This window comes from Phlebotomus papatasi, chromosome 3, assembly GCF_024763615.1.
Source record: "Phlebotomus papatasi isolate M1 chromosome 3, Ppap_2.1, whole genome shotgun sequence".
NCBI lineage: Eukaryota > Metazoa > Arthropoda > Insecta > Diptera > Psychodidae > Phlebotomus > Phlebotomus papatasi.
This window is the reverse complement of record NC_077224.1, coordinates 15,309,315-15,325,108: the sequence shown is the minus strand read 5'-3', so window position 1 is coordinate 15,325,108 and position 15,794 is coordinate 15,309,315. Positions and strand designations below refer to the sequence as shown.

The 15,794-nt window shown below is 32.9% G+C and overlaps 1 protein-coding gene across 15 annotated transcripts in view; it reads right to left on the bottom strand.

Annotated features, from left to right (window-relative positions):
- Window positions 1-15,794, bottom strand: part of LOC129807828 (voltage-dependent L-type calcium channel subunit beta-2) — a 130,985-nt gene that overhangs the window by 17,387 nt on the left and 97,804 nt on the right. For 3 of the 15 annotated variants that reach the window (XM_055857370.1, XM_055857376.1, XM_055857377.1), the window contains exon 1: window positions 12,910-13,361. The exons of 8 other annotated variants lie outside the window; for them this stretch is intronic. In XM_055857370.1, the coding sequence (XP_055713345.1) occupies window positions 12,910-12,996 (87 nt within the window). In that variant the 5' untranslated portion in view covers window positions 12,997-13,361. Of the gene's footprint in view, window positions 1-226; window positions 752-12,909; window positions 13,483-15,794 lie in introns of those variants that run through there. 4 more of the 15 variants (XM_055857374.1, XM_055857365.1, XM_055857366.1 and 1 more) reach the window with 4 other exon arrangements.

The window sequence follows — 15,794 nt, the reverse complement described above, 5'->3', positions numbered from 1 at the left end:
TTAATTGGACTTTTGAGGTCAGCACATCTGCTTGGATTGTAGAGGCATTTGGGGATTCCGTAGGCAAATGGGCAAAATGAATTGTCAATGGAGGCGCCTGGTGTTCATTTCCGATGCGCTGCAATGAGATACTCTTCCCCCGCATATTTTCGTATTGGTGGGATTGAAGGGTGGGGGCGGGGAGGCACAAAATCACAGGGTTGATAGTTTTCCTCACACAATTTACCTGGGCCCAAAACAAACTTATCACAAACAAATTCTTTTGCACTCTTGTGACCACCTTTCTTGAGGTCAAAACCACGGAAATTTGGTGAAAATTGCACGGGATACACCAAACACTTTCATCTATCTTGCGCCGTATCGAGAGTGATGCTATTTCGTGTTGGGGAAAAAAAATGGAAAAACCTCTTGTGCCTTGTGGAGCTTTTCCAGGCGTTCCCGTGCACACAAAATCTCTTCTCTTTTCCTTCCTCCAAACACACAAAAAAGAAAACTCTTTCACTTTTTAGGGAGAATGTACATATTCGACGCGGTATTACCTCCCCGCACAAAAAGAAAAAGAAAAGAACAAGCTTCACTTACTATATATAAAAGGTCAAAAAAGAAAATAATAATAAATTTTCTGTTTTTTTTTGAGTGATTTTGAATATGATATTTAATAAAAAAAATGTTGTCTTAAATATGAGAAATATCTTCTTGACACAGCAATGGGGAAACTTTTACTGGATGTGTAGATTGGAGTTTACTTGACGCAGAAAAATATTATGGTGTAATGGGAAACGCATGCGTCTATCGATCGACGCTATCGTCATTTGAACCAACCAAGACGGACGTCGCAGTCAGTGTCGACACGCGAGAAAATTGGCCCCTCGCTTTTTTCTCACTTGTTCGGGTCCTCTCTTCTCACCAACTTTGGCCGGGGGGACACACTTCATCATAAGTATTTTCCAATATTATTTCCCACGCACTCCCCCTTAACAGTCACACTCTGCTCCACTAATTATTCATTTGACATGAATTCTCCTCCAAGCCATCTCCCAAGGAGACATTACAAACTCCAAAATACTCAATTATACATCCTCATTCTTGATTGGAAGGAAATTTCACCTTTGGCATCCCCTCAATCTCAGCAATTTATAGAAATCCATTCGTATGCTTTGGCATTCCATTTTATTCTTTAGTCAGATTAGCAATCAAGTGGAAAATATCGAAAATATCTATTGGGGATAAATGAAAATTTTATAAACGGATGTTTGTTCAAGGATCAAAATTAGCCAGTTGGAAAAGTAACATTTTCTACTGGACCATTTATTTTTCTTCACTTAAGTACCGGTACTGGCCAAAATTCCGAATGCGAAAATTCCAAATGGTCAAAATCTTGAAAGGGATAAAATTGGACGAAGGATAATGTGTGGAATGATTTCTTAAAACACAGAAAATTTCCCTTTGCCCCCATCAAGCGTAGGTGGAATGGGAGTAGCTATGTCACTTTAAAAGTGTTCAGGAATTTTTGGGTTTCGGAATATTGACTTATTTGGCATTCCGACCCATACCGGATTTCGACCCGTTCGGAATTTTATCCTATACAGGATTTTGATTTTTGAAATCTTTACTTTTTGTAATTTTGACCCATTCGGAATTGTGGGATTTTGAACCATTCAGCATTTTTATTTTTAGGGATTTTGGTTTTTGGGATTTTGACTTTTTGGAATTTTGACTCATTCGGGATTTTGACCCATTCAAGCTTTTTTACTTTTCAGGATTTTGATTCATTCAGGATTTCGGTTTTTGGGATATTTACTTTTTAGAATTTTGATCCATTCGGAATTTTGGGATTTTGAACCATTCAGCATTTTGGCGTTTCGGTATTTTGGTTTTTGGGATTTTGACTCATTCGAGATTTTGACCCAATAAAGTTTTTTTTTTACTTTTCGGGATTTTGATTCATTCAGGATTTTGGCCCATTCAGTATTTTGGATATTTGAGATTTTACTCATTCGGGATTTTGGCACATTCAGGATTTTGGATATTTTGATCCATGCGGGATTTTGACTCTTGACAAAAACCCGAATAGATTAATCTATTCGGGTTTTTAGTTTTTTGGATTTTGGTCTTTAGGACTTTGATCTTTTCTGGATTTTGGCGTTCGGGATTTTGTCTTTTCGGGATTTTGACCCTATCGGTATTGTGAATTTTAGGATTTTTTGTATCCAGATGTTGGTTTTCGAGATTTTGAACTCATTTTTACTCATTTTGGCTCATTCGGGATTTTGACCCAATCAGGATTTTGGTTTTTCGGAATTTTGACTTTTTGACATTATGACCCATTCGGGATTTTAGCTCATTCGTGATTTCGGATTTCGGGATTTTGACTTTTCTGGATATTGGTTCATTTGTGATTTTGACCCATTCAGAATTTTGGCTATTCGGAATTTCGACCCATTCGGGATTTTCATGTTCTACATTTTAACTTTTCGGGATTTTGGCCCATTCAGGATTTTGGATTTTCGGGATTTCGGATTTCGGGATTTTGGCTTTTTCGGATATTGGCCCATTTTTGATTTTGACCCATTCAGAATTGTGGTTATTCGGAATTTTGACCCATTCGGGATTTTCGTGTTCTGTATTTTGAGTTTTCGGGATTTTGTCCCATTCAGGATTTTATCTTTTGGTATTTTGACCTGGGTCCCTTAAAGTTCCTACACATTGAGAGCAATTTCCGTCAAAACCTGTTTTTTTAAGGTAAACGCCTACAGTGCTGGAGATGGAAACGTCATAATTCTGTCAAAAACGCATTTTTGACGAAACACAGGCCTCATTGTACTTGGTCTTCTCGCAACTGCGATTTTTAGACATTATATGCCCATTATATTGTATGCCCTCTGTAACCAGCCGACTTTAAATTTTTGAAGCAAAGATCATGGGGTTACTATCAGAGATACCTAGAATGCGGTTATCGACTTTCTGAGTCGAAACCCTGGGTCTACCAGTAGCGTTTTTCAGATGTACTCGTGCCTCATAACTATAATATTTGACCATTTTATGTATAACTTTTCATGAATTTCCATAAAATTTGGCAATTAAGCGACGCCGATTCCTTCCAGCAGTATCTCTGGACAATATCCCACCTTTCAACTTTTTGTAATTTGCCATTATAACCTAAATTATGAATTATCAAAAAACTGATTATTTCTTGTTATTTATCATCACTTTTACACCTATATATTTACCATTGACAGCCTTAAAAATGTACAAATCCACCTTTTGCCTATCAAATGACATAAGCTCAAAATGTAACCGGTTTACATAAAGTTGATTGCACGTTTTCACCATTTTGAATTAGTTTTTTTTAATGAGGCAACAAACTTTTGATTTTTCAAAAATGACCAACTTTTGGAAAACAATTATTTTTGATATGAAATAAAATTAATTATTTTTTTTGAAAATTATAAATAATATCTACGGATTACAAGGAACTCATCTGCAAAAAGAAAAATTTGGAAAAGTGTTTTTTTCTATCATTTTTTTCACTTGATTTCTCAAACATCCATTAGGCAACAAACTATTGACACTCACTGTATCTCTTTATACTATAAAATTTATGGGACCAATTTTCTCAACCAATCTTCGCGTTTCAGACAATTTTTTAAGAAATTATATCACGTTGTTTGTTCATCTGTCTACAAATGGTTAGATATGTATCGTCACACCTAGTCATATCAATTTCTAATAGATATAGATATATCATGATCTATACGATTAGATAACGAGACAGGTCCCCATTTCAATCCTGGATGGGAGCATGAATATGTCTTGTTTCCACGATGGTGTTTTCAAACTTTCAATAAAAAAAAATGTTTGTACCAGGCTGATAAATATTCAATGAATAGGAAGGGATGTGTTTACTTGGAATAAAGAGTGGTTTCCTCAATATTTCATCTAAGGCAGGACATCTCACTGTCTAATACCATGCGTGACTAATTCTACCCCGATGTCCCCTACCCAAAAATCTGATTATTACCGAGTGATAAAGATTCTTGATTTCAGAACTTTAAATTTCTTTAGGCCACAAATCAAATAATAATTAAGAATTTCCCATTAAAAGTGTTGAAATGTAAATATCTAATTACGGTGGCAGAGGAAATTTGGGCAGTTTCAGGCATGCATAACTTTGGGAATTTTTTTTTGTGATTTTAAGTGAGATTAACATTTTCGATCAGTATATGCTAGTAAAAAATAAAATTTGTCGATAAAAAGTTTGATTTGATCTATTTTTGTCAGCGAAAAAGAATTCGAAATCATTTTAAATGAAACCTAAAATAACAAAATTGGTTTCTAACTTCGTAATGTTTCTTAATATGCAAAATATATATAAAATGTTGTCCAATTTGCTGCAGACCAGGGGCCCGTCAAGCCTAATAAAAAGTGGAGCTATTTTTCTCTTTTCCTTGTAAAAATGTTGCGTTGCAGATATTGCATTGCGACTTAAATAAATTTACTCGTGGTTCTTGTATTAATTCAGCGAACATTATGAAATATGTATTTTCAAATAGCTTTTAATGCACAATTTCGAAATATATCAGACTGATAAGTCAATTCTGTTTAGGAAAAAACTTGACATTAGTCTTCAGTGCCTGTATGCAAAAACGTATGGAAAATGAATGTTGATAGACATTGCCCTAATATCCTGTATAAAATTGTTAATTTCAATTAAGTTGTTGAAAGCGAACAAAAAAAGAGGATAATTCGAAGTCTTCGTAGTTCGAAGTCATTCCAAAGCCAAGCCAACTGTATTCAAATATCTACCAGAAGCCTAAAGTGCAAGTTCAAGTATTCGTCGCATTAGCGCTGACTGTTGTGCCATTTCGAATATCGATATTCTTGACACTTCAATCGTCAACAGTATCAACAACAGTGGGTAAACGTTTGCGAAAAAAATTATTTTCAGGATTACAATTTACAATTATACATTACATTTTAATAAGGCTCAGCTAAATTTAAAACTAGGAGAAAAATTCCTATTTTAGAGGTGTCGGAATTCAAAGGTGCCCTACTTTCCCCTATAGAGGTCACTTTAGAATTCTAAATTTAGCTTAACCCTTTAAGGACGATTGGAACATCGGTGTCCCATAAAGAAAATAATTTCTCCTGACTACCTAAAGTCTTTTTTCTTATGTCCGTACATAATTGTAAAGTAGAAGGTTGAAGGAATCTAGAATATTTTTTGCAAGTCTCTAGCTATTTGCTATGTAGTAAATATTTAAGCTCAAAAATGGCGAATTTTAAAATTCTCAAATTGATTTTATTTATTTTTTATACTTTCAATTTTTTAAGCAAAACCCCTTTTGCAATAAGAAGTACAATACTCATACGTAATATTTTTCATTAAAGCGAAAAATATTATTCATTGGTATTGTCAGAAAAATTACTTAAATTTTTGGGTTATTTTTGTCCATATTATCCATATAAGCACAAAACAGAGAGAGATCCGAAAAAGTTAAAATAACATTCCGGAAATGTTAATATTACCCTGCAGTATTGATCCAAAATCGGTGTAAATATTACCCTTTTTAGGTGTATTAGGTGCTAAAGCTATCCTTTTTCACGTTAATTTTACCCTTAGTAAGGTGTGAAATTAACATTAAAAAATGTTTATATATATTTACACCTAAAAAGTGTTAAAGTTATGAGGAAAAAATGTTAATCGCACCCTCTTTTTTTTCTCAGTGAAATACACCGAATCAGACTCTGTTGGACTTTCCAATATTAGATGTAAGACTTATCATTGATTATGTTTCTCAGTTTAATTTTTATTGTTGATTTTCAGTCTGTAAAAAGTGTATCGGCGTTAAAAGGTTAATAATAGTGAATTTTGATGCAGATTAACATAAAAGTTTAAGTAAATTTGACATTTTAGATTTGAAGAACTTTATCACAAAACATGAATTTATCTTTGAAAGTCCTCTAAAATGTTTTGGAATCTTTAATTTATTGCAAGCATGTTCTTAACATTTCGCATAACATAAATATGTTTATACCTGCCCCGTTCCTCCCTAAATTATCTTTTCTATCTGAAGTGGCTTAGTTTTAAGGAAACGAATATGGGCAAAGAGGAATGTTAATTGTCATAGCGAGGTCGTAGGACTTTTTCAGTTAATATACTTTAAATTTCTTCTGTGCCATATAATTTAAAAGTTTTCGCACATAAATATATTATAATATGATTTATTTATTTGGCAATTGTGTAAGGGAGATCATAAAGAAATCGCCACAGGGGCAAATTTTGCTGCCTTATTGCAACCCTGGCAAATTTTCCACTATGACAAATCTCCAGTGAGGAGAAATACGGACTTTTGGGAAATACTTCAAATTATACAGTCATTTCTGCTTGGCAATTGAATTATGTGCTCGTCTTTTGCCAAATATCGCACTATTCAGCTCATTTGACAATTTTTTCCACGCCCTTGTCCCCCCTGGAGGCCCACTTGCCGCACGAAAGATATTGGCGTCTGGGGAGGATGAGACTATGGCATAAATTTGTAAACATAGAGTTGAGTACTAGTGAGTTTCAATTCATTTCTCTCTATAACTTTTCGACGGATGGATGAATAGGTGGATTCTAAAATTAGGATTTTTCTCAACAACTTGCTCAGTGAAAACATCCGATTTCTTGTGCGAGAACTGCTCAATCAATTGATAAGTTTACTTCATTTCTGACTAGGGCGATTTTAAAGTTAACCGTCTTCCGGGATTTGACCCTCTCTAAGGTCTTTTAGTTCTCTTTTTTTTCTGTATAGTCATGGGGAAAACCTCTGTAAGGTATTCTTTTAGCATTACTTGCTTTTTATTATGGGTACCAGAAGGTTTGCAAGAAAGTTTAATTCACTTTGAATGTTCCCCTGAAATGGAGGTATGAATTTCTAAAATTGTTCTTGAAATAGGACGAAAAGGAAAATTGTCATGAATAATGCTACTTTCATATTAGAATGAAAATCAAATTTTCTATATAATTGGGGACCTTTCTACTACCCCTTTTATATTCATGTAAAAAGTGAAAATTCTAAAAAAATATGTACAAACTTTAATACATGAACAATGAGAACCTCAATACAATTATCGAATTTCTACTATCGTACGTTTAAGTTATTTTGTTTAATAATAATTGTATACACCGTTTTTCTTAAAAAAAACCATTTAACCCCGACAGAACCTCAGAGAGTAACTTTTTTTTGTACTAATTCACATGTTTATAATTAGAAACTTAATAATGAAATATAAACAAATTTTCAGGAGACGCAATAGAGCATCAATTTACATTTTTTATCCTGAATTTAACTAGTTTAATTTAGTTAATATTCTTACTCAACTTAAAAACTTGTGAAAATAGAATGGTTTTTTGTCTATTCCAAAACGTTTCTGGAAGTAGGTCTTTAACGCTAAGATGGCAGTGGACTCAAAATTTCAGATTTGTGATAGGAACGATTTGGTATTGCACCCCTTATATTACGATTAATGAAATAAAAATCTCAATTGAACTTTCTATTTAAAAACTAAAAGCTTTACAAACCGTGTACGGTTACCTTAAAAACATGCATTACATAGAATAATTAAAATGTGCAAAATTTCGGCCAGTTTGCAATATCGGACACTTATTATGCTTCTCAAAACCCTATGAATTTTTAGGTATTTTTGTGAATGAGATGCTATGAGAAAAGCCTAGTGAGAGACAGCCTTAAATATGTGTGAGTCAATTTTATTGGGAGACAAATTGTAATTTATTTGTGTTGTTTCTTATTTGTTATTTATTTATCTAGCGTTTTAGCTTTTTTAGAAATGGTTCTTGGTCATAACAGGCCGAAGGGCTTTAGACCTACAAAATAGGTAAGGAGGGGGGGGGAGGGAAAAGCCTGGTAAGAGTTCCGGAAGGCCCAGGAAGCTTCGGAAAACTTTGTGTCCGATATTGCACACCTATATCTAGATTTTATTGAATTTTATACGTGTTAAGAATTAGGAAAACAAAGACAATAAACTACTCTGGAATGTTGCAAGAAAAATTCCTGAAAAGGAAGTAACAGAAGTATCAATGTGCAATAAAAATATAACTGTTTACAATTTGAACATTTGTGCTTAAATGGGTCCTGTCCGAAATTTTGCACACCTGTCCTATCGGAATCATGACAGATTCAGTTATTCTTGAGAAATTTAAGCCGATTCAGTCATTAACAAACTAATAAACACCTGATTATTTATTTGTTTTTTTTAATAAAATGTTGATTTGGTTAGGAGATTTGTGTATTCGTTTTTAGGTTTAATTAGATTACAAATAATAAAAAAAACTGATAAAAAAATCCTAAGTGGATATAAATTTTCGAAGGGGCTTGAATTCTAGTCAATTCCAGTATTACAATTACTTTCTTAAAGGATTACTTATACTAAAATATTTTAATTGAAAATATTACTTTCGTAAATCTCTCACTGAGCTTTTCTCTCGATCAGTTTGCCTACCTTTAGGCGCTTCTATTTAAAAATTATTTTTCAAACTCTGTGTTTGTTAGATCAACTCAACTAAAATGAGTTTCTTATAAATGCTAAGTAACTAATTATCCTTTAAAAGCTCATTTAAACTACTTTTTAAGGAGTGTTGCTTGAAATCTTGTGGATAGTTTGTCGTTTTTGTTTTCTTTAAAATAATTCTTAATTCATTTTAAAATGAATAAAAATATAGACATAGCTTTGGGTAATATTTCGGCCAGTTTGATTCTAATAGTTTTTTGCCCTTCCGGAATTCTGCTAAAGCCTTTTTCACATTATCTCGTACATAGAAGTGACATTTTTTGCTTATTTTTTTGCATTGTATAACCTCCAGAGTATGCAAAAACTCAAAATTCATAGAAATTCCAGGAACAAGAAGTGGTCGGAATTGCAAGCTGGCCGAAATTTGGTACAGTTGCTCTATTATTAAAATTTCTGAAGTCAATTTGAAGTGAGATACAAAACAGAAGCAAATGAGCGTCGAGCAGATTTGGGAGCATTTGGGCGAATATGCAAATCATTGAAGAACATTTTCTTCTATCATTTTTACAATTTTGTCGAATTTGTGGGAAAAATAGAAATAAAACTTATTGACCGAATGAAATAATACAAGGCTTGTTCTCTTCAAAATTAAATTCTCTTCTAGTTGGATCTAAATGATCTTTGAATTTTTATTCGTGTTTAACAGAATGGTAAAATCAATATTTCTTCCCGAAATATGGTTAGGGTAGAGAGTGTTATAGCTAGGTATTTACGTAGTGCTCATTATTCCGCCATTTTGTATTTTTTTTTCAAGAAAAATTATTTAAGCATTTAAAATATTTTTAACTAGGGTTTTTAAAACGGGATCTCAAAATCGTATGATTTCGACACTTTTTTGGATCAGGATTAATCTCGGAATCAAGCGTTGAATAAAACGGAAGCCCAGAATCTTGAAATTTATAAAAATTTGAGAACGAAATTACAGGACTTCGCCTGAGATTTTCATTATCCCTAGATTTTAAGAATTCCGGTATCCCGTAATTCGTGATTAGTAAAATATTTAATGAAGCTTGGTCGGTTCCGTGTCTTCAAAAAAAAAATCGCGAAAGGAGCTAAATTTTGGCTTTCTAATTCAAGCTCCCCCCTTAAGTGATCCCGTGTTATGCTCGCGCTTCTGTGAGAAACATTGAGGGTTATTTCAAGTCCAGGATTGCTTGATGCGTTCTGCTTTTGTCTTTCCTTTTCTCATTTTTTTCTTTAGTTTTTTTTTTTTTTTTTTTTTTTTTTTGTAGCCACACATTTGTAAGAGGGTTGAACCCTATTTTGTGTTGGTATTTTGAATAAATTGAAATTGAAAATTGAAATTAAGTGTCCGCTTTTCCAAATTTTACTCTATCTAACTGTTTTTCTCTAATTATGATCAGTCGGTGTTCTAATTTACCTAACTACCTCTTCAATTAACATTTATTTAAGTCAGTTAGACTTTTATTTTAGCCGAGACACACTCGGGAGGATTATAACAGACGTATAACTGGATATTTCAAGACTCACCGGTGCATAGGACACCGGCTGTATTTTTAAATACCCCGTTTTAAACGAGACTATAGACTCTTTCTAAGCTGATTTTTGCCTAAAGAGCCCTAAAAAAAATTTCAGACAATTGCTTTAGCTGTGAATTGAAGTGAAAACGAGTCGGTTAAAAATGCATGAGACATTGTGTGAGATTCTTTTGGAAATTACTGCATACTATCTGGCATATTTAAGTCGTGATATTATTTTTTGGAGCTTTTCCAATGCTCACAAGAGACTTCCCATTCATTTTCCCGGCCCCTCAATGGCTTTCAGTCAGACTGAAAGAATGTGAGAGTCATGAAAATGGGAAAATTGATGGTTGAATGCGATATCGACCACTCAGAATATAATCCGACTAACTCGCGAATGGCCAACTTTACAGGAGAGCGATTTAAAGCTGAGATTTGCATTTGCTAATAAATCAATTAATTTAACTTCACTTTCCTAATATTGTACATCAAACGGAAGGATTCGATAATAGCTATCTTAATTCCATAAAACTTTCACAAAATAATGTGTATTTTAATAACTATTACAATATTTTCCGAGTTGTAACATATTTTTCCTGAGCTGTCATATCAAAAGCTCAGGATAAGACCCGAACAACTCGAGTTTCCCACGCTGCCAAGCGACCCGGCTGGTCACGCATCACTTGTCAAAATTGTTTCGATATCATTCCCCATACGCATCACTGTCTATGTATTCTAATTTTGATAAGTATTTTTTTCAAGACATTTTAAAACTTTAAAACCCGAGCCAAAAAAATTACGTGAAACACCAAACTGGCATAAAATGCCAGTGCAATTATTCTCCACAAAAAAGCAATTTTTCAATATTTTTCTTTCCGTAAAACTTCTACAGCAGTTCTAGGACTCATAAATTATTTTTTCAATAAATATTTTCCCATTTTTCTAGTCATTTTTATATAAATTTTGTGAAAATTGACAACAAATGCTAAAGTGAATTTTTACAGATTTTCGTAGCAAAAAGGCAACTTCTATTGAATTTCCTTATACTATTTGTTTAAATATTGAATTTTCTTTTTTCTAACAATTTGGCAAGAATCTTAGAACTCATATCTATATATTATCCTGTAAATTTTCAAAATTCTCATATATAGTTTAAAAAGAAAAGAAAGAGTAAAACAAAGCGAAAAGTGAATATTCACCTTTTTTTACATTACCATTCTACATCAATTCTTGGTCTTATATTACTTAATTTTTAATATTTATTTTATTATTGTCACGTATTTTTCGAATCGTGACAAAACTCAAAAATATTAACATTTTTTAGGTTATATAGTATAAGCCATTCAAATGTCCATTTCGGATGCCAACTACGTATAAAAGGTAGCATTTTACGCCAATTTGGTATTTTACGCCCATTTTTTAGTTTTTTTTTCAATTTTTAACATAATAAAAAAGTTATCAACTATTTTTTTCTACTAAACGAAAGCTAATTAAATTCTCTATACATTAGTGTTATCACTTGAAATTAAAGTAAAATGCCAATTTGGGTTTTAAAGTGTGAAAAAATCAATTAATTGCATTTTCGAATCGAACAAATGTGATATGAGAACAAAAGTTCGATTGGCATTGACAGGTTTCAAACGCAAGCGTGAAAATTCCACGACAATTACAGAATTTACCCTGTGGGAACTATAGTGATGGGAAAATGTCGATCAGTTGGTGTGTGTCTAGGATGGGGAACTGGAAGAGGAAGAAGTAGAAGAAGTGAAGTTTGGAATGGCGGCTAATTATCCGAAAGAAAATGTAGAAAACTTTCATGTGAAAATTGATTAATAAAAAGATATAATTATCGAACCAAGAGGTAGTGTTTCAGTGAAGTAGGATTCCCAGGACGGATAACCACACCACCTGTAGGTCTTATATTATTTAGTTTTTATTATTTTCACTTTTTCACATATTTCTTATTATTATTTCTAACCAATTTTCAAGCAACAAAATTTCTTAAAAGTTAATAGGTTATGAGCTCTCGCGCCAAGGAGAAGTTTGATGCATAATAAATTAGCATTTTATTGCTTTTATCCAGGTTTGCAATACTTGCAATACTAGAGAACCTCAAAAAAAATATCAAGATATCAGTAATATTTCATAAATAATTGCAATATTCGCAAAATTTATATTCTGGATTAAATCGTGAAATTTTCTTTGATCTTTATAAAATATAAGCCATTCAAATGTCCATTACAGCTGTCAAACTCCATATAAAAATACTAGCATTTTACGCCTATTTCGTATTCAATATCCAATTTTTAGTTTTTGATCCATTTTTTTTAATTTTATAGAAGAGTTATTAATTATTATTAACAATATTAGTTATTGACTAGTTATTACCAAATTGAAGACTATACATATTTGCAGCCAAATAATAGCTTATCTATTGTCGTGAAATCAGCCGGGATACTTTTGACAAGCAAAATGATGACGTCACACGGTCGAGTTATGCGGCTCTTATCCTGACTGAATTGAAAAATGAGTGAGATTTTGCTTTTTTAGAAAAAGCGCTATAACTTTGGAAATAATTTATATTCAGGTATAATATTCACAGGGAAGGTAGAGGGTGTCACGGAGTATCCGAAAAGCGAAAAAAACGAATTTTGCAAAAAATCGAGTTAGTCGCATTATATTCTGAGTGGTCGATATGTTCGCTGCAGGGTTAAAAATGTGCGAGTGGAGAAGGATGAAAAAAAAACTGATCGTCGAGATGGAAATTATTAGGTTAAGGTCAGTGCATCCTCCACTATGTAGGAAGGAAGCATATAGTAGGAAAGCTCCCCTCAGTCAACTCAGCACTACTTACCCTTCTATTTCGCATAAAAGGGGGCTTATAAGTGGTGTTGTGGCGCTGAAAGACATGCTGATGATGGGATTTCTTCACATTAGCCATTTTTCTTCTCTAGCACTAACTCACAGCTAGGTTACACGAAATGTAATTTTCTTTTTGGTGATCTCTACCAAATTGTCACAACACATCCATTCCAGGGATTAATATCTCTTCGATCACTAACTAAACTCCTGTAATTCTTCAGAGTACACAGACAAGTTAAAAAAAAAGTCTTTTTTGATCGAGGAAACTTTTTTCTGCTCAATTTTTTTTCTTCTTTTCACGTCTCGAGACAAAAAGCAGAGCACCAGACTTAAGATATAAATAAATCCATCGTGATAGATTCAAAAGCAAAAATCCACACACTTTCTCTCTTGTTCGATGCTTTTCCCATGATCGCAAATATAAGACTGGGGAGTTTGTGCTAAAGACACCACTCATCGACTCCCTGAGCTTTTGTGAGAAAATCTCGAAGAAAAAAAAATAAAGAGAAAAGCTGTCTTATTTGCTGACTTGAGATTTTCTCACATATACCCACAAAATCTCTCTCAACTAAAATGCATTGTCTCATATGAGGATATTAATAGAAATTGATGATGAATTTTATACAGCGTATTAATAGAATTACATGAGCTCCCCTAAAATCCCCAATCGACTCTTCCCGCTCTAAGAATCTGGTCTAGTGGGAAAAAGAGGTCTCCACTCGTGTTACTTGAGCTGTATCAGCCCAAGAGCTTATAAGCTTCATTGTTTGGGCATGACCTTAAGGGACAAATTGGACTTTTCTCCAAGACTGATGGAAGTAGGTTAATCAATGACTCAGAATAATTATTTCATGCAAAGAAGATTCTTATGATAAGAAGAGAGGCTTTATTTGTTTGCTGAGGAAGTTGTGAAGAGGCAGATGTGAGCTTTCTACCGGAGAAAATTCAAATTCTACACTGATAGAAATGGGTGGAGATGCTGAGGAATGAGTTTGTGTGACGGGTGGGACGGTTTTGAAAAGCATGTTTAACTGTCACATTTTTCTGACCGTGACATCATTTTGACGTCCTAGACTAAAGATGTTCACATTTATTTGAATCTGTCAGATTTTCTATTTTAGCCGAGACACACTTGATAATAATATAACATATGTATAACTGGATATTTCAAGCCTTACCGGTGCCTTTTTTGAACAATGCTCCTTTTAAACTGAACATAGACCAAAAGTTTTCTCGAGAACTCAGGCGGAAAAATTGTAAAAAAAAACTTTTTAAGTTTTTCGGTTTTCGAAAGAGTTGCCTGTAATACATAGACATTATTTATGCATTTCGAAAAAGAACTAATTTTAATTCATATCAAAAATAATTGTTATCCAAAAGTTGATAATTGTTTATCGACCAAAAGTTTCTTGACACATTTTAAATGTTACTCAAATGCACAAATACTTATAACTAACTTCCTCTAATATGGTTATATTTTGAATTTATGTACAGTGGCGACAAGATAAATAGCACACTTTCAGCGATTATCCTATTTTGATGTTTTATGATACAATGTCAAGCTTTATACCTGAAGGGCAATTCACGAAATTAACCAGTGAAATTTTGACTGGTTATTGCATGTTTTCTGCGAGGCGAATTTCGCCATTCTGTGAAAAGGTGCGTCTCCTCGCTAAAAAATGGAGGGTGTACAAGGTTTTGGGTCTTGTACCTGCTGGAATTTCGGGGTGTACCCAGACAATTTTACCCTCCAGCTCGAAACCGGAGGGTACGATTTTTTTTTACAAAAATCTTATGAAAAAGTTGTTTATTTGTATTATTTCATTTAAGTAAAGATACCCAGACACAGCAATAATAAGAAAATATTGGATTTTAAAATTTTATAAACGTTTAAATACTTCATGCGTTCTGAAAAGTAGGTTTTGGGAAAGTTCAGGGATTAAAGGAATTACTATTTAGGGATTTTCTAGGTCTCAGATTGTTTATTGTTAAATTTTACATACAATATTTCACCAAGCTAAGAGTTCTACAATGTTATTCAAAAAAATTGTGATATCAAATTAACCTTCTCAAGACCACTACGTGTCAATAAATACACGCATCAAATATATTATATTTGCAACGTTTGAAGTACTATTTACCACGTTTAGGGTGGTACTTCTCGCCAATGACCCACTTCTCGCCACCTATAGTTAAATCGAAGAAAAATCATATAATACGAGTAATAAAAAGGATATCAGGAAAAAAAGCAACGCTGAATATATTTTTTAATAATATTGTCCAAAATAATTGAGTTTGGGCCTTTTCAAGTAGGTGGCGAGAAGTGGTTGTTTTTGAATTTTTAATAAAAATATATATTTTTAGGTGATCCACCGTTAAATTGAGGGACTATTAGACTGATATATATAGACAACATATCTAAGAAACTTTGTGTCAAATTTGAGTTACTTTATAATAAGGGTTTAAAAATTATAATTAAATTAATTTCAGTTTTTCCTAAAAGTGGCGATAAGTGGTTACTCCACCCTGAGTACAAAATGAATAAATTTTGAATTAAATGAATAAATTTGAATTGGAATTAGAATGATTCTTCAAATTCTTAAAATATTATAACGACTCCAAATTTTAAATACACGACATAAATTACCTGCCAATTGCGTTTTGCCTACTTTTCGGCGAATAAAGACAAACTGAAAAATGTATTAATTAGGGTTATTTCACTTTTCGCCACACCAAATATGTCTCCGCCATATTCGCCGCCCAGTCAATTTTGACTGTTTTTTTTCGTGAATTGCCCCTCTGAACTCAGAATAACATTTGTTTTGTAAATATAAGTTAAATATAAAAAGTTTTGATTTGGGAAAAGGAGTATTTCTT